The sequence below is a fragment of the Bufo bufo genome, chromosome 9 (genome assembly GCF_905171765.1).
Source record: "Bufo bufo chromosome 9, aBufBuf1.1, whole genome shotgun sequence".
Lineage (NCBI taxonomy): Eukaryota > Metazoa > Chordata > Amphibia > Anura > Bufonidae > Bufo > Bufo bufo.
The window spans coordinates 106,441,765-106,465,832 of NC_053397.1; the positions used below are offsets into that span (position 1 = coordinate 106,441,765).

The window sequence follows — 24,068 nt, forward strand, 5'->3', positions numbered from 1 at the left end:
CCCTGGCCATGCTTACTGGTCCACGTATCTGTGGTTAGGTGGACCTTGCCACAGATGGTGTTCCGCAGTGCACACTTGATTTTATTGGATACTTGGTTGTGCAGGGAAGGCACGGCTCTCTTGGAGAAGTAGTGGCAGCTGGGAACAACATACTGTGGGACAGTAAAGCGACATGAGCTGTTTGAAGCTGTCTGTGTCCACCAGGCTGAATGACAGCATTTCATAGGCCAGTAGTTTAGAAATGCTGGCATTCAGGGCCAGGGATCGAGGGTGGCTAGGTGGGAATTTACGCTTTCTCTCAAATGTTTGTGAGATGGAGAGCTGAACGCTGCCGTGTGACTTGGTTGAGATGCTTGGTGACGGAGGTGGTGGTGTTGGTGGTACATCCTCTGTTTGCTGGGCGGCAGGTGCCAACGTTCCTTCAGAGGCGGAGGAAGAGGCCGAGGCAGCAGCAGAAGAGGTAGCAGGGGGAGCCTGAGTGAGTTCCTTGTTTTTAAGGTGTTTACTCCACTGCAGTTCATGCTTTGCATGCAGGTGTCTGGTCATGCAGGTTGTGCTAAGGTTCAGAACGTTAATGCCTCGCTTCAGGCTCTGATGGCACAGCGTGCAAACCACTCGGGTCTTGTCGTCAGCACATTGTTTGAAGAACTGCCACGCCAGGGAACTCCTTGAAGCTGCCTTTGGGGTGCTCGGTCCCAGATGGCGGTGGCCAGTAGCAGGCGGACTCTCTTGGCGGCGGGTGTTCTGCTTTTGCCTACTGCTCCCTCTTTTTCTACGCTGTTTGCTTGGTCTCACCACTGCCTCTTCCTCCGAACTCTGAAAGTCAGTGGCACGACCTTCATTCCATGTGGGGTCTAGGACCTCATCGTCCCCTGCATCGTCTTCCACCCAGTCTTTCTCCCTGACCTCCTGTTCAGTCTGCACACTGCAGATAGACGCAGGAGTTGGCACCTGTGTTTCATCATCAGAGACGTGCTGAGGTGGTATTCCCATGTCCTCATCATCAGGAAACATAGTGGTTGTGCGTCAGTGCATTCTATGTCTTCCACCGCTGGGGAAGGGCTAGGTGGATGCCCTTGGGAAACCCTGCCAGCAGAGTCTTCAAACAGCATAAGAGACTGCTGCATAAGTTGAGGCTCAGACAGTTTCCCTGATATGCATGGGGGTGATGTGACAGACTGATGGGCTTGGTTTTCAGGCGCCATCTGTGCGCTTTCTGCAGAAGACTGGGTTGGAGAAAATGTTAACATGCTGGATCCACTGTCGGCCACCCAATTCACTAATGCCTGTACCTGCTCAGGCCTTACCATCCTTAGAACGGCATTGGGCCCCACCAAATATCGCTGTAAATTCTGGCGTCTACTGGGACCTGAGGTAGTTGGTGCACTAGGACGTGTGGCTGTGTCCGAACGGCCACGTCCTCTCCCAGCACCAGAGGGTCCACTAACACCACCACGACCATGTCCGCGTCCCTTACTAGATGTTTTCCTCATTGTTACCGTTCACCACAATAAGAAAAAAATTATTTGGCCCAATGTATTGAATTCAAATTCAGGCCTTTTTTTACAGGCACCTAACACTATCTGGCTATCTACTTAGGTACCGTATTACACTAATACAGGCACAGCAGTAACCACAGATTTAGCTGAATATAAATTGTAGGCCTAGTATTTAGGCGGTGGATGACAGGTATACGTTTACGGACAGAATTAGACTTGGTGATGCACGGTAGCGTGTGAAGTTATTGAGAATGGCCCTATCCGCACCTTCAATCTAATATACCCTTTTATGGATAGATTTAAACTTGGCCTGATACAGCAGAAACCACTGATTTAGGGAATTGCTAAGTTGGGAATTGTATTTCAACCCAGAACAAAAACTGTGCTTTGGCGGACACTAAATAACTTTACCAGCCACAGCAGTAAACACAGATTTAGCTGAATATAAATTGTAGGCCTATTATTTAGGCACTGGATGACAGGTATACACTCACCTAAAGAATTATTAGGAACACCTGTTCTATTTCTCATTAATGCAATTATCTAGTCAACCAATCACATGGCAGTTGCTTCAATGCATTTAGGGATGTGGTCCTGGTCAAGACAATCTCCTGAACTCCAAACTGAATGTCAGAATGGGAAAGAAAGGTGATTTAAGCAATTTTGAGCGTGGCATGGTTGTTGGTGCCAGACGGGCAGGTCTGAGTATTTCACAATCTGCTCAGTTACTGGGATTTTCACGTACAACCATTTCTAGGGTTTACAAAGAATGGTGTGAAAAGGGAAAAACATCCAGTATGCGGCAGTCCTGTGGGCAAAAATGCCTTGTGGATGCTAGAGGTCAGAGGAGAATGGGCTGACTGATTCAAGCTGATAGAAGAGCAACGTTGACTGAAATAACCACTCGTTACAACCGAGGTATGCAGCAAAGCATTTGTGAAGCCACAACACGCACAACCTTGAGGCGGATGGGCTACAACAGCAGAAGACCCCACCGGGTACCACTCATCTCCACTACAAATAGGAAAAAGAGGCTACAATTTGCACGAGCTGACCAAAATTGGACTGTTGAAGACTGGAAAAATGTTGCCTGGTCTGATGAGTCTCGATTTCTGTTGAGACATTCAAATGGTAGAGTCCGAATTTGGCGTAAACAGAATGAGAACATGTATCCATCCTCTGATGGCTACTTCCAGCAGGATAATGCACCATGTCACAAAGCTCGAATCATTTCAAATTGGTTTCTTGAACATGACAATGAGTTCACTGTACTAAAATGGCCCCCACAGTCACCTGATCTCAACCCAATAAAGCATCTTTGGGATGTGGTGGAACGGGAGCTTCGTGCCCTGGATGTGCATCCCTCAAATCTCCATCAACTGCAAGATGCTATCCTATCAATATGGGCCAACATTTCTAAAGAATGCTATCAGCACCTTGTTGAATCAATGCCAGGTAGAATTAAGGCAGTTCTGAAGGCAAAAGGGGGTCCAACACTGTATTAGTATGGTGTTCCTAATAATTATTTAGGTAAGTGTACGTTTACGGACAGAATTAGACTTGGAGATGCACGGTAGCGTTTGAAGTTATTGAGAATGACCCTATCCGCACCTTTAATCTAATATACCCTTTTATGGATAGATTTAAACTTGGCCTGATACAGCAGAAACCACTGATTTAGGGAATTGCTAAGTTGGGAATTGTATTTCAACTCAGAACAAAAACTGTGCTTTGGCGGACACTAATTAAATTGACCAGCCACAGCAGTAACCACAGATTTAGCTGAATATAAATTGTAGGCCTAGTATTTAGGCGCTGGATGACAGGTATACGTTTACGGACAGAATTAGACTTGGAGATGCACGGTAGCGTTTGAAGTTATTGAGAATGACCCTATCCGCACCTTCAATCTAATATACCCTTTTATGGATAGATTTAAACTTGGCCTGATACAGCAGAAACCACTGATTTAGGGAATTGTATTTCAACCCAGAAAAAAATATATCCTTTGCCAGACAGCAGACAGTATTACAATTGGCTAGCCACAGCTGAAACACCAGATTTAGGGTACTGCTATTTTGGCAATTGTATTTCACCCATCAATAAAATAGCAAGCACAGCCAAGCCCCTGATGTAGGATATAGCAAAAAAAACACTATTGATGGTTAAATGACAAAACACAAAATGGCCGCCGATCACCCCAGAAAAAAGTGACAGAAAAACGCTCTGGGCAGCCTTAAAACAGTGAGCAATTAAATAGCAGAGGTTGAATGATACACAGCTGTAATTCGATCACTTCATTAATTGTTTTTGAAGACTAAATCACTGCCTAATCTGGCCCTAACAGCAGCAGCTGCATCCTATCCCTACACTGATCAGAGCAGAGTGACGTGCGGCGCTATGTGACTCCAGCTTAAATAGAGGCTGGGTCACATGCTGCACTGGCCAATCACAGCCATTCCAATAGTAGGCATGGCTGTGATGGCCTCTTGGGGCAAGTAGTATGACGCTTGTTGATTGGCTGCTTTGCAGCCTTTCAAAAAGCGCCAAGAAAGCGCCAAACACCGAACCCGAACCCAGACTTTTACGAAAATGTTCGGGTTCGGGTCCGTGTCACGAACACCCCAAAATTCGGTATGAACTCGGGTTCGCTCATCCCTATTAATGACCATATAGGTCATCGTTTTCAAATCCGTGGGGGTTCTACACCCGGCTACACCACTGATCAGATATTTGAACAGGCCGTGGCTGAAACCCCTCACAGTATACCAAGTGCTTATACATGATATTTCTTCTCAGGCCCATTCACTTGAATAGGATTAAGTTGCACATGGGCCATGTGAAAGATGAAGATGATGTTACTGGCCCAGGGTAGGTCAGAGCACTCACTAGAGCGCCAAAACCCCTTCAAACAGATGATTGGTGGGGGTAACAGGAGTCAGACTCCAACCGATCAGATATTAATGATCTATCAATATCCCAGAAAACCTCCTTAATACTTTAAGAAGATGGACATGATTTGTACATAGGTGAAGCAGAAATAAAATGGCTTCCATCAGACAGAAATTCTCAGACAAGCTGAATAAATGAATATACTGGTTGGGCTCATAGTAGACAAAAGGGTTCAATCCATAACCAGACAGCTGATATCATGATTTATTTTTCTGTCCGGTTAAAGGGTTTCTATCACTTCATATGACATAATTAGCTGTCAGACACTAGCGATCTGCTAGTGTCTGCTCTGGCCAACCATCCTACTATAATCACTTGTGGGGCAGCGGTTTAGCTAAAAAACGAACTTTTATAAATATGCTAATGAGCCTCTAGGTGCTATGTGGGCGTCATTAGCACCTAGAGGCTCCGTCTACCTTCATACACAGCGGCCGCCCAGCACGTCCCTCCAGCCCGCCCATGTCCTCCTCCGTGTGACGCAGCGGCCGAATTCTCGCGCATGCGCCGTGCGCGGCTGTATTCGGCGCATTAGAGATGTCTGAGCTCGGAGCGGTCAGACATTCAATGCGCATGCGCGGCTGTATTCGGCGCATGCGCATTGAATGTCTGACCGCTCCGAGCTCAGACATCTCTAATGCGCCGAATACAGCCACGGACGGCGCATGCGCGAGAATTCGGCCGCTGCGTCACACGGAGGAGGACATGGGCGGGCTGGAGGGACGTGCTGGGCGGCCGCTGTGTATGAAGGTAGACGGAGCCTCTAGGTGCTAATGACGCCCACATAGCACCTAGAGGCTCATTAGCATATTTATAAAAGTTCGTTTTTTAGCTAAACCGCTGCCCCACAAGTGATTATAGTAGGATGGTTGGCCAGAGCAGACACTAGCAGATCGCTAGTGTCTGACAGCTAATTATGTCATATGAAGTGATAGAAACCCTTTAATCAGAGGCATACAGTCTTACAATAGGGCTTCATGGACTGCTGTAGGTGCTCGATATCAGCTCAGTACAACTCAATCTGTACAGAGTCCTCATACGATATGTATGGACTTCTAAAGAGGATTTGCACCTAAAAATGACTAGAGCAGTATCCAAAGCTCTTTACCTATAGTTTTTATTTATTTTACATAAGATTTCATGTACCTGACCATATATTTTCTAATTTATGTTTCTTCATTGTGCTATCCATTTTTTTCACAGATGGCACACTGTCCCTTATATTTCTAGGGGGCCATTCAAACATGATTTTTTTTCTTTGTAGAGCCATGCACCTGATCTGCAGATCTTGGCCAAATTTCCATTCTTGTTCATATTTGCAGATGAGAATAGCCCTTTTGATTGAAGGGAGTGAAAAATTGTATTTTGTTAGATCCGTATTATGCGGACCAGAATACAGACAAGGCAGTGTGCCTTGAAGGAATATCATCATTCTGACATTCATTTGCTATTTTTTTCCTAATGAACCACAGAAAGTGGAGTTATATTGACTGTCACAATTACTTAACTTTGGCTAGCACTCTTATTCCTTACGTTTAATAATATTATTAATTATGATAATCCACATATTTACTGAATGTGACCTTGTGTAATAATTTGTACCTTGCAAGTGTAGTGATATAGAGATGAGCGAACGTCTTGAAATTCGTTTTCTATCCGATCCAACAAAGTTTTTGAAAAATTTTATTTGTGTCTGAATCGATTTTACCCAAATATAATGTGCTTTAACTGGTCTGAAAATTGGTATATGACACTTTGAGGTCTCCTAGGACTCATGAACTCTATATTTTTTCTATCTTGTTTTTCTCACATTTTTGCTCTCCCCTTCCCTATAAGCTTTTGACAGGTGGGAGCAGTTAACCCTGAACTCACCCATCCCACTATCCCTACCTATTTTCACGACCGACCCTAGACAGCGATCCACAGCTGGTCTGCAGTCCCTTCCTAAATAAGTGTAGGGGACTTTACAGAAGGGAAGAACAGGAGGAAAATAATAAACTAGTGACAGATCGACATCCACCAAAACAGGCATACAGTGTATGATGGAAATATACAGTACAGACCAAAAGTTTGGACACACCTTCTCATTCAAAGAGTTTTCTTTATTTTCATGACTATGAAAATTGTAGATTCACACTGAAGGCATCAAAACTGTGAATTAACACATGTGGAATTATATACATAACAAACAAGTGTGAAACAACTGAAAATATGTCATATTCTAGGTTCTTCAAAGTAGCCACCTTTTGCTTTGATTACTGCTTTGCACACTCTTGGCATTCTCTTGATGAGCTTCAAGAGGTAGTCCCCTGAAATGGTTTTCACTTCACAGGTGTGCCCTGTCAGGTTTAATAAGTGGGATTTCTTGCCTTATAAATGGGGTTGGGACCATCAGTGGTGTTGAGGAGAAGTCAGGTGGATACACAGCTGATAGTCCTACTGAATAGACTGTTAGAATTTGTATTATGGCAAGAAAAAAGCAGCTAAGTAAAGAAAAACGAGTGGCCATCATTACTTTAAGAAATGAAGGTCAGTCAGTCAGCCGAAAAATTGGGAAAACTTTGAAAGTAAGGGCTATTTGACCATGAAGGAGAGTGATGGGGTGCTGCGCCAGATGACCTGGCCTCCACAGTCACGGGACCTGAACCTAATCGAGCTGGTTTGGGGTGAGCTGGACCGCAGTGTGAAGGCAAAAGGGCCAACAAGTGCTAAGCATCTCTGGGAACTCCTTCAAGACTGTTGGAATACCATTTCAGGGGACTACCTCTTGAAGCTCATCAAGAGAATGCCAAGAGTGTGCAAAGCAGTAATCAAAGCAAAAGGTGGCTACTTTGAAGAACCTAGAATATGACATATTTTCAGTTGTTTCACACTTGTTTGTTATGTATATAATTCCACATGTGTTAATTCATAGTTTTGATGCCTTCATAGTCATGAAAATAAAGAAAACTCTTTGAATGAGAAGGTGTGTCCAAACTTTTGGTCTGTACTGTAAGTTGGGTCAAAACCAAGAGAGACAATACTAAACCGAATCAGGACCTGTAAATCAGAGTCAGAACTACGCCAAAGTCAATACCAGGAGAACAGACAGGGAAAAACAGAAATAGACATATCAGATACAATACCAAGCCAGGCTCAAAACCAGGAAGACGTGTCAGGGTCCAAATTGTCAGGCAAGGTCAAGGTCAGGGTCCAAATCAGAGGTCCAGAATATACTAGTAAGTTACACAGAATAAGGCTAGTGAGGCGATCCTGAATAACACCAATCAGAGGCAAGCTGTGGCCAGCAGGTTGCCAGTTTAAAAGCTTCCTGGTCACATGATGCGCCTGGGGTCACATGGCCTGTGATGTCAGCGTGATGGATGTATCAGCTGGCACTCCTGCACAGGGAGTGCCCATCCCGGTTACCATGCCAACCAGATGTTGGCAGTGCTGCCTGCAGAGGATTGTGCTCCAGGGGCATGGAGTTTGTATGTTCTCCCTGTGTTTGTGTGGGTTTCCTCCATGACTCCCACACTCCAAAAACATACTGATAGGGAATCTAGATTGTGAGCCCCATTGGAGACAGTGTGATGATGATGTCTGTAAATTACTGCAGAATATTACTGTACATTCATTGGTGGCCAGTGCAGCCCCGCCTCCCTCCCCCTCCTAATTAACCCCCCCCCCTATCATTAGTGGCAGCGGAGAGTTCCGATCGGAGTCCCAGTTTAATCGCTGGGGCTCTGATCGGTAACCATGGCAACCAGGATGCTACTGCAGTCCTGGATGCCATGGTTACTTAGCAATTTTTAGAAGCATTATACTTACCTGCGATGTCTGTGACCGGCCGGGCGCTCCTCCTACTGGTAAGTGACAGGTCTGTGCTATAAGCAATGCGCCGCACAGACCTTTCACTTACCAGTAGGAGTAGCGCTCGGCCGGTCACAGACAGCGAAGGTAAGTATAATGCTTCTAAAATTGCTAAGTAACCATGGCAACCAGGACTGCAGTAGCGTCCTGGTTGCCATGGTTACCAATCGGAGTCCCAGCGATTAAACTGGGACTCCGATCGGAACTCTCCGCTGCCACCAATGATGGGGGGAAATTTTAATTAGTAGGGGGAGGGAGGGGGGGGGCCCACTGGCCACCAATGAATGTACAGTAATACAGGGGAGGGACGGGGGGCCCACTGGCCACCAATGAATGTACAGTAATACAGGGGAGGGAGGGGGGGCCGCACTGGCCACCAATGAATTTAAAACTGGGGAGGGAGGAGGGTGTGCCCCCTCCTCCCTGGCAGCACCTGATCTCTTACAGGGGGCTATGATACGCACAATTAACCTGAGGGGTTAATTGTGCAGATCACAGCCCCCTGTAAGAGATCAGGTGCTGCCAGGCAGCAGGGGGCAGTCATGTACACAGTTCGTAGTATATTCTAACTTGGAAGCGTCCCCATCACTATGGGAACGCCTCTGTGTTAGAATATACTGTCGGATATGAGTTTTCACGATCCAACTCAAATCCGATGGTATATTCTAACATAGAGGCGTTCCCATTGTGATGGGGACGCTTCAAGTTAAAATATACCATCGGATTGGAGAAAACTCTGATCCGATGGTATAATAGGGACTCCTGACTTTACATTGAAAGTCAATGGGGGACGGATACGTTTGCAATTGCACCATATTGTGTCAACGTCAAACGGATCCGTCCCCATTGACTTGCATTGTAAATCAGGATGGATCCGTTTGGCTCCGCACGGCCAGGCGGACACCAAAATGACTTTTTCCTTCATGTCTGTGGATCCTTTAAAAATCAAGGAAGACCCACGGATCACGGACCTATGGATCCCGTTTTTGCGGACCACAAAAAAAACGGTTGTGTGCATGAGGCCTTATTGGGGATAGATGATATTTAAACACACTGTGTTATTGGAAAAAACAGTGGCTTGTTTGCAATAAGCATTCCAAAAATGATACCTTAGCAGAGGCAGGTCCTGCCCCTATTTATACACACCAATGGTAGTGTTTGAAGAAACAGTGGCTTGTTCTGCACAAGCATCCAAAAATTATGCCATAAGGGGGGCAGATGCCCGCCCATATTTATACATACCAATGGTAGTGTTGGAAGAAACAGTAACTTGTTATGAAGAAGACTTGAAAAATTATCTGTAGCAGCAGTTCAGTGTGGAAGGGGTAAAGTGGAAAGGGTAAAGTCTAAGGTGTGTAGGGGTAACAGTCTAATGTATCATCAATAGTAGCAGCTGCAGTAGCAGAACAGACAAGGCAGTACTGTGTAAGGCAGTGGGAGGAGTAACAGCTGCAGCAGTGGAAGCCACCGTCAGCAATGGTGGATCTATTCATTGAGAGGAAACTCCTCACGGATCCATGCTTTGTTCTTTTGCCAAACGTGATGTTTTGTACACTGAAGGAGGACAACTTGTCCGTTTGGTATGATTGCGCCACCTGCCACGCTGAAAACCTTCACTAAGATGACACTGGAGGCTGGACAAGCCAAAACAGACAGAAAACTGAGCCAGTTCCAATCTGCCCGCCCAAAAGTCCATAGGGTCTGGGAACATGGTATGCGGCAGAGAAAGACCACAGTCCAGGTAGGACTGAACCTGGGTGTTCAGGCGGTACGTCTCAGTTTGCAGACTTATTTTAGTCTGATGGGGGACATGAAAGTAATGTTTCATCATGTCAATGAGACTTAACTAGCTGCTGCTGTGGCTTCTGCTACTTGGGGTAGCAGATAGAGCAGGAGGAGGGTGACTCAGCATGGACGGAGAGAGGCATTCTGGTGAGACACGTGGTTGGCAGGCATGTGTATCCTGGTAATACAGCAATTTTGGCCTCCTTGTCCACAACAGGAAAACATTCCTAATTTTGATAGCAAGGATCTATTAGCATGTCTATCCAGTAATCATCAGATTGCTTTATGCTAAACATATTCCTGTCAGGTCGTAAGCAAACAAGCATACAGCTTTCTACACTTGCCAGCTTACCCAGAGAGCCAGTTATTTCTAGCACCGTCTATCATGTGATGTCGTTATCATCATCAAAATCAGCCTCCTGCTCCTGCACCACCGACTCTTCCAATGGTAACTCCTCATTTTGATCCTCCTACACTTACTTCTCCAAGAAACTTTGGGGGTCAAACAGAAATACGCCTAAATCAGACATATTTCTGGAGCAGATTGTGGTGCAGAGGTTCTTTGAACAGCAATCTGGAACTTTTCCCCACTCACGTCAGGTCTAAAAAAGTGGGCTTGATGTGGAGATGAGGGGTGGGCTGGCAGGCCCTTCTCATTTACACCTTTCTATGCCTGTTTTAGGTGTAGAAAATGGTTGAAATGTAAGACAGCTAGGAAGCTGTTTTACATTTAGAAGTGGCAGAGGATCCACTGAACGCATGTAGAGGCCAGAGTATATATATATATATATAAGGGTAATTAAGACCGGTGCCTAAAACTCCGGTCTTAATAAATGTGCCCCTTTGTCAGTATGGGTCCCCAACAGCTACAAGGCAGCCAGTAGGGTGACCTGTGAACAGATGGGGGTTGTATACTTGCTGGAATGTCCGTGTGGGTTTCAGTATATAGGTAGGACCATGCGTAAATTAAAAACTAGGATACAGGAGCACATTAGAAATATCAAGAAGGGTTTTGAAAATCACAGTGTATCGTTACGCCTTAAAAAATTTCATGGGAAGGATCCAAAAGGTCTAAAATTCATGGGTGTTGAAAAAGTGAAGGAAAACTGGCGTGGTGGGGACCTGGTGGCTGGCATTAATCGTCGTGAAGTTGAGTGGATCTTTAGAATGATCATCTTGCAGCCCCATGGGCTAAATATTGAGTTTGACTTAAAGCATTGTTGAGTTGAGTAGCGGAGAGGAGCCATCAATGTAGCAGTGGATTTACATAGCGTAGTAAGTGAGAATAATCCTATTGGATGCCAGACACCATGTGACCAAACCGGGAGTAAGAAGATATTGAATGAAAGTAGTAGGGGGGTGGAGCATTGTATTATAGGCCAGGAGTGGACATGTGATGAGTTTATGAATGGATATCCAGCGTCTGGGCAAGTTGTAAGATCTTATGCTATGTATTTGTATTATTATAGTACGAATGGAATGTTTTATGAAGAGGAAGATGTTTTTATTCATATTTTATAAGATACAATATGTTTTATAATATTTGTAATGTTTTATAATATTTGGGATGTTCAAATGAGGACAAAATTTGAGAGGAGGGGTTTTGTTGTGTCTAACCCCCTCTGATATAAAGCACGCCCTGATGTGGGTGCAATTATCGCCCCTGACGAAGCTAATTAGGCGAAACCTGGGTCGGGCAGACGCATGAGCGTAGATGTTTTTGCTTAATGCTCGTTTATACATCTCCTTTGTAAGTATAATAAAACCTTTTAAAAGATTTGATTTGTGGCGGAACTTCACAATGTGCACGAAACTCTAACCTCCACAGAAGGATCGGTTGTGATGAAACTATCACTATTGGAACTCGGATGTTTGGCTGCATAGAAGAGCCTGCTATAATCTGACCTAACATAGAAGCCTTTACTTGTACCTGGCAGCGCGATCACCTTTAAGAAATAAGGATGAAGAAGCTTCTTTTGACATTTTTTGATGCATCAAATGTGAGCATTTGATACCACTGTTTTTCCTACTGACAAATCTGGTGGCCTCTTCGAAAGGTTTCAGTACGTGACAGGTGTCTCTGATGAGCTGCCACTGCCTGACTTCGAAAAACAACTTTGAGCGAGTTGGAATGTCGTGGATCAAGCAGTGCAATGCCAGAACACTCTGTTGCTTCAAGTTGAGGCATCAAGATGTTTGCTGCTTGATGCACTTTAGCAAGTGATCAGCTGTGTGATTACTCTCACCCTGGCCGAACAGGTCTAACATAGCATGGCAATGTTTCACTTTCTAAGAGCAATGCTTTGCCCTGCTGTTGTTGGGGATGGGAGGATGTCCATAGTGGAGGAGGCAGATAAGCGGCTGGTGTGGGAACCAGACCTACACAAACGTGGAGGTATCAGTAGGACCTGGCCTTCCTGCTGCTATGCAGCCTCACCAAGAAAAACATTGACCTAGTGGACCGTGAAAGTCATCTACTGTCCCAGGCCATGACAGGTGCTCCAGGTGTCCATGGTGGCGTGCACTTTGCCGCATAGCAAGAATTTCAAGCAGCGGCCCACATTCTCTGCCATGTGACAGTACAAGGAATATATAAAAACAGGTCTCGTCTGCACTGGATACGTGCGGCGAGCCAATGGACTTAAGGCGCAAATCACAACCCGAGCTTGGATACGAGATTTTTTATTTTGAATAGACGACGCGTTTCGGGGTACTCAGGACCCCTTTATCAAGTCTGAAAAAACATATGGTTGTTACAGTAGTCTGTAGCAGTGTAAAAGAATCAAAGGTGTAAGTAATATAAAAGTACAAATAAACAAAAGTTCATAGTAGTAGTTGGACAGTAGCTAAAATAGTGTGTATACAAACGTGCGTACATGCAGACTTGATAAAGGGGTCCTGAGTACCCCGAAACGCGTCGTCTATTCAAAATAAAAAATCTCGTATCCAAGCTCGGGTTGTGATTTGCGCCTTAAGTCCATTGGCTCGCCGCACGTATCCAGTGCAGACGAGACCTGTTTTTATATATTCCAATACCCACCCAAGTGGCGGTTTCGGCCCCCGCCCAGGGTTGTTTCGGACACCATTCGGCAGCACCAACCCAGACAACCTCAACACTTCGAACCTCCCTCCACCAAAGTTGCACCACAATCAGTGCAAACCAAACCAGGTGAGTAATTTCACTCATCTTGGTTAGGGGGAAGGGACATCTATCTGTTTACCCTCACCTATGAGCGCCTTCTCTCCTCTCTTGGCCACCTATCCATGTGACAGTACAAGGCATGGATGTTTTTATTAAAGAAATAATGCCGGCTAGGTTTGCACACCAATGGTTTGCTGGGTTGCTGAGCAAAGGAGACCAGGAGAATGAGGACACTCTTTTTGCGCTAGCTGGAGGCCGCTCCTCTTTTTTCACAGTAACTGGTAATGCTGCTTCATGTTGTCTAGAGATGAGCAAAGTTTTCCAAAATTTGATTTGTATGCTTCGCTGAATTGAAAAAAAAATTAGCTTAGTTCCAAATTAGTTAGTCACGAAGCGTGTTAAATCAGCTATATCCCGGTCAGCAGGGAGAATGTATCTTGTTGTACATAACTGTGCATTGCAGCAACATGCATAGCTAGTCCTTTCTGGTAGTGAAACAGTTACTGTGACAGGCAGGTGGACACCCCAATAACAATATAATTAGACAGCTTATTCAACCCAATTTGAGAATCAAGGCGTAATAGAATTGCTTATCTATGAAACAAGGTGGACACCAAAAATAACAGTAGAATTAGACAGCTTATTAACCCCAATTTGAGAATCAAGGCCTAATAGAACTGCTTATCCATTAAACAAGGAGGACACAGTTTAATTAGATACTGTAGCTCTGTGGCCCACATAGGGATTGATGCAAACTGTGCTTTCTCCTATGGATCCCTTCAGCTTCATATTACAGTCCTTGCACTGTCCCTGCAGTCTCCCTGTGCTCTCCCTACAGTGTATAAAAACTCTCCATACGATCTCCCTACACTGTCCCTGCACTCTCCCTATCCAATATTCCACAATTAAAGGCTTCTTGAACACTGTCCCTAGCGCTTGTCACGTCTCTCGCTATGCTCAGCTCACAGTGAAATGGCTGACACCGCATGGGATGAGGCTTTTATAGGGGTGTGACATCTCAGGAAATGGCTAGCTGCTGATTGGCTGTTTGCACAGCATTATTGGTGTTGGTGTTCCCGGGCTTCTTACTTTCACTCTGTAACACGTGTAGCTGCCATTTTAGAAAAAAACGTTATGTTACCACAAAGCAGGAGGAAACTCAGATTTGTTACGAATCAAATTTTTCCTAAACTTCAGATCAAATTCCACTTCAGATCTTCGATTCGCTCAACACTAATGTTGTCCATTAGAGCCGTGGTGCTTATGTTTGTGTTTGATTGCCCACGGCCTATTATAATCATGCAGATCTCACACACGGCAATACTTTTGTCTTCTGGCACTGTGGAGAAAAATTGACTGACTGGAGGTACTCGCACAGAGCTAGTGACAGCCAGTTTTGGCTTAGGTCTTATAAGTTTTGAGCCTGCGGCCTTAGGATTAGCAACATCACTAGTTCCTGAGTTGACCATAATTAAAGCAAAACTTGCCCTGGCCTTTTTTTTTTAAGTTCTGGCCGTATGTTTCCTCTACTCTTTCTTGCTGCCAATGCCACCAACCTCCTTCTCTGTTACCTCCTCGTCAGCAACCCGATCTAGCTCCAAGGTCCTGTTCAACACACAATCATCATCATAGTCCTCACTCTATACACCACTTTTATAAGACTGTAATATTTCATGGTGGGCTCCTTGGCATTCCTTATTCCCTGCTCTGTATTTGCCCTGAGTGCCACTGTCGCTACCACTGCCGAAACTGCCACCACTGTGGCTACAGGTGCCACTACTACCACCACCACAACAAAGTTGTGCATGAGGTCCCACCCACTTCCCCCTAAACCTCCTCCTCATGGTATCCAAAGACTCTCTTGAGTATCTTTCAAATGTTTCAGCCATTGACATGTCGCTGAGGTTAACACGTGAGGAGCGGATAGAAATTGTGTTGATGTCTGGTGAATGCAGTAACCGGGTCATTGCAGCAGATTTCAATGCAAGACACCCTACGAGACCACCCATCTCCCATGCTACAGTTAGCAAACTGCTTGCTAAGTTTTGTGAAACTGGTTCAGTGTTGGATTTGCCAAAATGTGGACGCATGAAATCTGTCTCTAATGAAGAAACATCAGTGGCTGTCCCACCTTTTTCTTGGATTACTGCTTTGCACACTCTTGGCATTCTCTTGATGAGCTTCAAGAGGTAGTCCCCTGAAATGGTCTTCCAACAGTCTTGAAGGAGTTCCCAGAGATGCTTAGCACTTGTTGGCCCTTTTGCCTTCACTCTGCGGTCCAGCTCACCCCAAACCATCTCGATTGGGTTCAGGTCCGGTGACTGTGGAGGCCAGGTCATCTGGCGCAGCACCCCATCACTCTCCTTCATGGTCAAATAGCCCTTACTTTCAAAGTTTTCCCAATTTTTCGGCTGACTGACTGACCTTCATTTCTTAAAGTAATGATGGCCACTCGTTTTTCTTTACTTAGCTGCTTTTTTCTTGCCATAATACAAATTCTAACAGTCTATTCAGTAGGACTATCAGCTGTGTATCCACCTGACTTCTCCTCAACGCAACTGATGGTCCCAACCCCATTTATAAGGCAAGAAATCCCACTTATTAAACCTGACAGGGCACACCTGTGAAGTGAAAACCATTTCAGGGGACTACCTCTTGAAACTCATCAAGAGAATGCCAAGAGTGTGCAAAGCAGTAATCAAAGCAAAAGGTGTCTACTTTGAAGAAACTAGAATATGACATATTTTCAGTTGTTTCACACTTGTTTGTTATGTATATAATTCCACATGTGTTAATTCATAGTTTTGATGCCTTCAGTGTGAATCTACAATTTTCATAGTCATGAAAATAAAGAAAATTCTTTGAATGAGAAGGTGTGTCCAAACTTTTGGTCTGTACTGTATATATAATCGTTTTTTGGCAGACACTTCCATGCACACCCCTTCCAGGTCAGCAGCTGAACAGACTATTTAGACAGACTTGTTATATACACTCACCCAAGAATTATTAGGAACACCTGTTCTATTTCTCATTAATGCAATTATCTAGACAACCAATCACATGGCAGTTGCTTCAATGCATTTAGGGGGGTGGTCCTGGTCAAGACAATCTCCTGAACTCCAAACTGAATGTCAGAATGGGAAAGAAAGGTGATTTAAGCAATTTTGAGCGTGGCATGGTTGTTGGTGCCAGACGGGCCGGTCTGAGTATTTCACAATCTGCTCAGTTACTGGGATTTTCACGCACAACCATTTCTAGGGTTTACAAAGAATGGTGTGAAAAGGGAAAAACATCCAGTATGCGGCAGTCCTGTGGGCGAAAATGCCTTGTGGATGCTAGAGGTCAGAGGAGAATGGGCCGACTGATTCAAGCCGTTACAACCGAGGTATGCAGCAAAGCATTTGTGAAGCCACAACACGCACAACCTTGAGGCGGATGGGCTACAACAGCCGAAGACCCCACCAGTTACCACTCATCTCCACTACAAATAGGAAAAAGAGGCTACAATTTGCACAAGCTGACCAAAATTGGACTGTTGAAGACTGGAAAAATGTTGCCTGGTCTGATGAGTCTCGATTTCTGTTGAGACATTCAAATGGTAGAGTCTGAATTTGGCGTAAACAGAATGAGAACATGTATCCATCCTCTGATGGCTACTTCCAGCAGGATAATGCACCATGTCACAAAGCTCAAATCATTTCAAATTGGTTTCTTGAACATGACAATGAGTTCACTGTACTAAAATGGCCCCCACAGTCACCAGATCTCAACCCAATAGAGCATCTTTGGGATGTGGTGGAACGGGAGCTTCGTGCCCTGGATGTGCATCCCTCAAATCTCCATCAACTGCAAGATGCTATCCTATCAATATGGGCCAACATTTCTAAAGAATGCTATCAGCACCTTGTGGAATCAATGCCACGTAGAATTAAGGCAGTTCTGAAGGCAAAAGGGTGTCCAACACCGTATTAGTATGGTGTTCCTAATAATTCTTTAGGTGAGTGTACAGGGAGTGCAGAATTATTAGGCAAGTTGTATTTTTGAGGATTAATTTTATTATTGAACAACAACCATGTTCTCAATGAACCCAAAAAACTCATTAATATCAAAGCTGAATATTTTTGGAAGTAGTTTTTAGTTTGTTTTTAGTTTTAGCTATTTTAGGGGGATATCTGTGTGTGCAGGTGACTATTACTGTGCATAATTATTAGGCAACTTAACAAAAACAAATATATACCCATTTCAATTATTTATTTTTACCAGTGAAACCAATATAACATCTCAACATTCACAAATATACATTTCTGACATTCAAAAACAAAACAAAAACAAATCAGTGACCAATATAGCCACCTTTCTTTGCAAGGACACTCAAAAGCCTGCCATTCATGGATTCTGTCAGTGTTTTGATCTGTTCACCATCAACATTGCGTGCAGCAGCAACCACAGCCTCCCAGACACTGTTCAGAGAGGTGTACTGTTTTCCCTCCATGTAAATCTCACATTTGATGATGGACCACAGGTTCTCAATGGGGTTCAGATCAGGTGAACAAGGAGGCCATGTCATTAGATTTTCTTCTTTTATACCCTTTCTTGCCAGCCACGCATTGGAGTACTTGGACGCGTGTGATGGAGCATTGTCCTGCATGAAAATCATGTTCTTCTTGAAGGATGCAGACTTCTTCCTGTACCACTGCTTGAAGAAGGTGTCTTCCAGAAACTGGCAGTAGGACTGGGAGTTGAGCTTGACTCCATCCTCAACCCGAAAAGGCCCCACAAGCTCATCTTTGATGATACCAGCCCAAACCAGTACTCCACCTCCACCTTGCTGGCGTCTGAGTCGGACTGGAGCTCTCTGCCCTTTACCAATCCAGCCACGGGCCCATCCATCTGGCCCATCAAGACTCACTCTCATTTCATCAGTCCATAAAACCTTAGAAAAACAGTCTTGAGATATTTCTTGGCCCAGTCTTGACGTTTCAGCTTGTGTGTCTTGTTCAGTGGTGGTCGTCTTTCAGCCTTTCTTACCTTGGCCATGTCTCCGAGTATTGCACACCTTGTGCTTTTGGGCACTCCAGTGATGTTGCAGCTCTGAAATATGGCCAAACTGGTGGCAAGTGGCATCTTCTCAGCTGCACGCTTGACTTTTCTCAGTTCATGGGCAGTTATTTTGCGCCTTGGTTTTTCCACACGCTTCTTGCGACCCTGTTGACTATTTTGAATGAAACGCTTGATTGTTCGATGATCACGCTTCAGAAGCTTTGCAATTTTAAGAGTGCTGCATCCCTCTGCAAGATATCTCACTATTTTTTACTTTTCTGAGCCTGTCAAGTCCTTCTTTTGACCCATTTTGCCAAAGGAAAGGAAGTTGCCTAATAATTATGCACACCTAATATAGGGTGTTGATGTCATTAGACCACACCCCTTCTCAGTACAGAGATGCACATCACCTAATATGCTTAATTGGTAGTAGGCTTTCGAGCCTATACAGCTTGGAGTAAGACAACATGCATAAAGAGGATGATGTGGTCAAAATACTCATTTGCCTAATAATTCTGCACGCAGTGTAGATGACTATGGTGCACCTGCTGGTTTAGCTTAGGCATCTCGCTGCCTTCTGCTCCTCAAATTGGCTGATCCAGGCTGTCTGTCTGCCTCTGAGCCATTCAGGACAAGCCTTCCCTCCACTTCCTCCCAGTGTCATGTGATCCTCCATCTTCTTCCTCCCTAGTGGTTTTTCCATGCCAATATCAACAGTATAATGGTGCTTGAGACCATTTTTACACGATTCATCCAAATCGAATAACAAAAGCTTTGGATTCATTTGGCGGACACATTTTTTGTGAAGATTGTAACGAATCTGATTAGTTGGAATCAATTTGCTCATATTTGGCCCAGTGCATTCACTAATAATGCATAGTATGTTGGTGTAATACAATGTGTTAACGGTTAAATGGTATATGAATGCTGTCATTGCTGCACAACACATTCACTAATAATGCATGGTATCTTGACGCAATACAATGGATTGACTGAAACTGGTATCTAAATGCTGTTATTGCATCACATGTTCAATAACAATACTCGGGTATCTTGACGCCATGCAATGAATTAATGGTAAACTGTTATATAAATACTGTTGCTATATCGATGCTGTATGTTTTTTTTAGAAAAAGGGGGGGTGGCAATTGCTTAGCTTTTGCAGCCGAATGTATTCCTATTGATGCTGTTTGCAAGTGTTGTTTCAATGTGTTTAACTTTTGTCATTTCACGTGTATTTAATTGCATCGGATGTGCTGACTAAGGCATCTTGCACATGAACGTTGTGTGCCCATGGCCGCATTGTGGCTAGCATATGGCGGGTTCGCAATACACGAGCCCGGGATCGGGTCCGCAATCATGGAGATGCAGAACTGAAGCACAGATCGGAACCCCATGGGAGCACTACGGAGTGCTTCCGTGGTGTTTCTGTCCGTGCCTCCGCACTGCAAAAAAATAGAACTTGTATTTTTTTGCGGTGCGAACGGATCACGGACCCATTCAAGCGGATGGATTGCAAAATGGATCCTGTTGCATCCTGTATGCACATACTTTTTTCCATCTGAAAAAAACTGATCTCAGGCAGAAAATGGCTCAAATGGATGCCAAATCTGCATAACGGATGCAACAGGATCATTTTTTTTCTTAAAGAATCTAGTTTTTTTCCTGTTCTTCTGATGGATCAGAAGAATGGAAAAAGAAATGGTGATGTGAAACCAGCCTAAGGGCTCATGCACACAACTGTGTGCTGCCCGTGATTGTATTGCGGCCCGCATACGGCGGGTCCGCAATACACGGGCACCGGCCGTGTGCATCCCGCATCACGGATTCCGGACCCATTCACTTCAATAGGTCCTCAATCCGGGAGATGTGAAATGGAGGCACAGATCGGAACCCCACGGAAGCACTATGGAGTGCTTCCGTGGTGTTTCTGGCCGTGCCTCCGCACCGCAAAAGGGTAGCGCATGCACAATTTTTTTTTCACGGTGTGGACCGTCGGATGTGGATTGCGGACCCCATTCAAGTGAATGGGTCCGCGATCCACATGCGGCTGCTCCATAGTCTGTGGCACGGTACTCTTACGTAAGTGGGCATGAGCCCTAACCCTGTTTTTATCTTTTCTAGTTGGAAACTGGCTGGAATCTATTGCTTATTCTTTACTGCATTCTGTTACTTTTCATTGTTAATATACTAGATCTATCTGATTAAATCTCTTGTATTCATTTGTCATAGATTACTTCAGGTGGAAGGGTTCTCACATTAACAAATGCACAGGTGGGAGATTCAGGGACATATACATGTGTGGCACTGAATGCTGCTGGAGAACAACAAGTGGATTTTCACTTATCTGTGCTTGGTAAGTTTTGCGAAAATACATTTCATGGGCTAGATTATTTGGTAATAATACCGGCCAATCAGCTGTTTGCAGGAGGTGCTGTAAACCAGGCACCAGAGCGGCACAGCTCAGTACACTATGTAGTGGCTCCGGTGAATAGGAGAACCTTTGCAGCAACCAGGCGTGGCCATTTCAGTGTATACAGTGTATTGGCACTTCTAGTGCCTTGTGCCATCGCCCAGCAGCTCTTGCAAACAGCTAAGGCTGAGTTCACATCATGGTATAGGCCACGTTCAAGTCTCCGTTTAGGAGATCCGATACAAATGTTGGCTATCGGCCAGACAAAAAAACTGTTTCATTTAGGCCTCTTTCACACGACCGTATGGCTTTTTCAGTGTTTTGCGGGCCGTTTTTCACGGATCCGTTGTTCCGTTTTTTGTTTCTGTTTCTGTTCCATTTTTCCGAATGGCATATACAGTATACAGTAATTGTATACAAAAAATTGGTCTGGGCATAACATTTTCAATAGATGGTTCCAGCAAAAAACGGAACAGATACGGAAGATATACAGATGCATTTCCGTATGTGTTCCGTTTTTTTTGCGGACTCATTGACTTGGAGCCACAAAACGTGATTTGCGGGCAATAATCGGACATGTTCTATCTTTCAACGGAACGGAAAAACGGAAATACGGAAATGGAATGCATACGGAGTACATCTTCATTTTTTTTTGCGGAACCATTGAAATGAATGGTTCCGTATACGGAACGCAAAAAACGGCCCGTAATTGAAAAAAAAAAACTGTCATGTGAAAGAGGCCTTAGGGCTCGTTCACACTGTTTTTGGCGTTCCATATACGGGCCGTTTTTTGTGTTCCGTATACGGAACCATTCATTTCAATGGTTCCACAAAAAAAAACTGAATGTACTCCGTATGCATTCCGTTTCCGTATTTCCGTTTTTCCGTTCCATTGAAAGATAGAACACGTCCTATTATTGCCCGCAAATCACGTTACGTGGCTCCATTTAAGTCAATGGGTCCACAAAGAAGACGTAAGACATGCGGAATGTACTCCATATGTCTTCTGTATCCGTTCCGTTTTTTGCGGAACCATCTATTGAAAATGTTATGCCCAGACCAATTTTTTCTATGTAATTACTGTATACTGTATATGCCATACGGAAAAACGGAACGGAACGGGAAAAACACTACTGAAAAAAAAACTGAAAAACGGATCCAGGAAAAACGGCCCACAAAACACTGAAAAAGACATACGGTCGTGTGAACGAGCTCTTATGCTGGAAATCGTCCAGATTACCACCGGACCTCATTGCAGTCAAGGAGGATCTGGCGGTGAAGTAAAGGATCCGGCAACACTGGGTCCATAAGATCTGGCAGGCTGCTCTATGCTGGAAAAGCCTGCCAGATGCACAAATAGAGATGTAAACGGACCCGTTATTTTTAGCATTAATTATGCTAAGTTAGCATGAGTTTGCATTAAAAATAAGTGATTCGTCTTTTTTGAACATCCCTTTTCCTCCCGCCAAAAATAACTGATATCTGATGGAAGTGACACAAACTCATCATAACTGATGCTCAAAAAAATATGGATCACCGTCACTCCCCTTTGCAGTCAATGGGGACCCGGCGGTGAAGCAGAGGATCCGGCAACACCGGGTCTGAGATCTTTCAGGCTTCTCTGTGCTGCAAAAGCCTGCCAGATCCAAAAACTGAGATTTAAACAAGGCCTTACTAGGCATTACTGATGGATCAGAAGAGTGGAAAACTAAACTAAACTTTTGAAGTTAACCTAAGTCCTCATGCACACGAACGTATATTCTTTCCGTGTCCATTCTGGGTTCATTTCAATGGGTCCGCAAAAAAAAAAAGGAAGTTAGTCTGTGCATTCAGTTTCCATATGCTCGTTTTTCCGTTCCGCAAAAAAAAATATGTCCTATCATTGTCCGCATAACGGACAAGGGTAGTAGTGTTCTATCAGGGGACAGCTTTTCCGTTCCGCAAAATATGGAATGCACACGGACGTCATCCGTATTTTTTGCTAATCAGTTTTTTTGCGAAGTGCAAAATACATACGGTTGTGTGCATGAGGCCTAATTGGTGCTGCTGGGAGTTGGACCCCTGCTTATCTGATATTGAAGAAATTCCTAAGGATACAGTAGGGAGGAGAGAAGCTGGGCTCTGTGATATATAGTAGTGTTGGTAGATTCAAATTCATCCTGCTTTGAACGAATTTGATTCTTTCACTAAACACTATGAGTTCCTGATTGCTGTACGTATTATACAGTATGTGCTGCCGCCAAATGAAGATGGCCTCCAGTAACACAAGACTATGTGAGTCTCATGCATGCTCCATTATTGTAAGTAACGGCACATGCAGAATTGTATTACACAACAAACCAAAACCTTAATTTGTTATGGATTGTTATGGAATCTACGAACACTAATATATACAGTAGGTTTAAAAAGCAGAGTGAATTCTGACAAGACTTCTAGGAGAAACAGTAAGGCCTCTTTCACAAGGGTGAGTTTTCTGGCGCGGGTCCAATGCGTGAGGTGAACGCATTGCACCCGCACTGAATCCAGACACATTCATTTCTATGGGGCTGTGTACGTAAGCGTTGATTTTCACGCATCACTTGTGCGTTGCGTGAAAATCACAGCATGCTCTATATTGTGCGTTTTTCACGCAGACCCCTTAGAAGTGAATAGGGCTGCGTGAAAATCGCAAGCATCCGCAAGCAAGTGCTGATGCGGTGCGATTTTTCACGCATGGTTGCTAAGGAGACAATCGGGATGGGGACCCAATCTTTATTATTTTCCCTTATAACATGGTTATAAGGGAAAATAATAGCATTCTTAATACAGAATGCTATGTAAATTAGGGATGGAGGGGTTAAAAAATAATAAACAAATTTAACTCACCCCATCCACTTGGTCGCGTAGCAGATCTCCTCTTTCTTTCTTCAGGACCTGGGTAAAGGACCTATGATGATGTCACTGCACTCATCACATGGTCCATCACATGATCCATCACATGGTCCATCACCAAATCAATCCTTTACCCAGGTCCTGAAGAAAGAAGAGGAGATCCGCTACGCGACCAAGTGGATGGGGTTAAATTTGTTTATTATTTTTAACCCCTTAGGCTGAGTTCACACGAGCGTGTCCGGATTAGGCAGTTTTGACTGCGATTGCTTTCCATTGTTCAGTTTTTATCGCGCGGGTGCAATGTGTTTTGCACGCACGTGATAAAAAACTGACTGTGGTACCCAGACCCGAACTTCTTCACAGAAGTTCAGGTTTGGGTTCGGTGTTGTGTAGATGTTATTATTTTCCCTTATAACATGGTTATAAGGGAAAATAATAGCATTCTTTAATACAGAATGCTTAGTAGGTGGTCAATTGAGGGTTAAAAAATAAAAATAATAATTAACTCACCTTCTCC

The 24,068-nt window shown here is 44.3% G+C and overlaps 1 protein-coding gene and 1 long non-coding RNA gene across 4 annotated transcripts in view; both read left to right on the forward strand.

Annotated features, from left to right (window-relative positions):
- Positions 1 to 24,068, forward strand: part of HMCN1 (hemicentin 1) — a 723,834-nt gene that overhangs the window by 239,332 nt on the left and 460,434 nt on the right. For all 3 annotated transcript variants that reach the window (XR_005774384.1, XM_040408842.1, XM_040408843.1), the window contains one exon: positions 20,500 to 20,623. Coding sequence is in view for 2 of the 3 variants with exons in the window: in XM_040408842.1 (XP_040264776.1) it covers positions 20,500 to 20,623 (124 nt within the window). In the remaining variant the exon portion in view is untranslated. The remainder of the gene's footprint in view (positions 1 to 20,499; positions 20,624 to 24,068) is intronic.
- LOC120979883 lies at positions 19,532 to 19,712 on the forward strand. The gene is made up of 2 exons (XR_005774385.1): positions 19,532 to 19,571; positions 19,606 to 19,712. It is a non-coding gene; the product is annotated as an uncharacterized LOC120979883 (long non-coding RNA).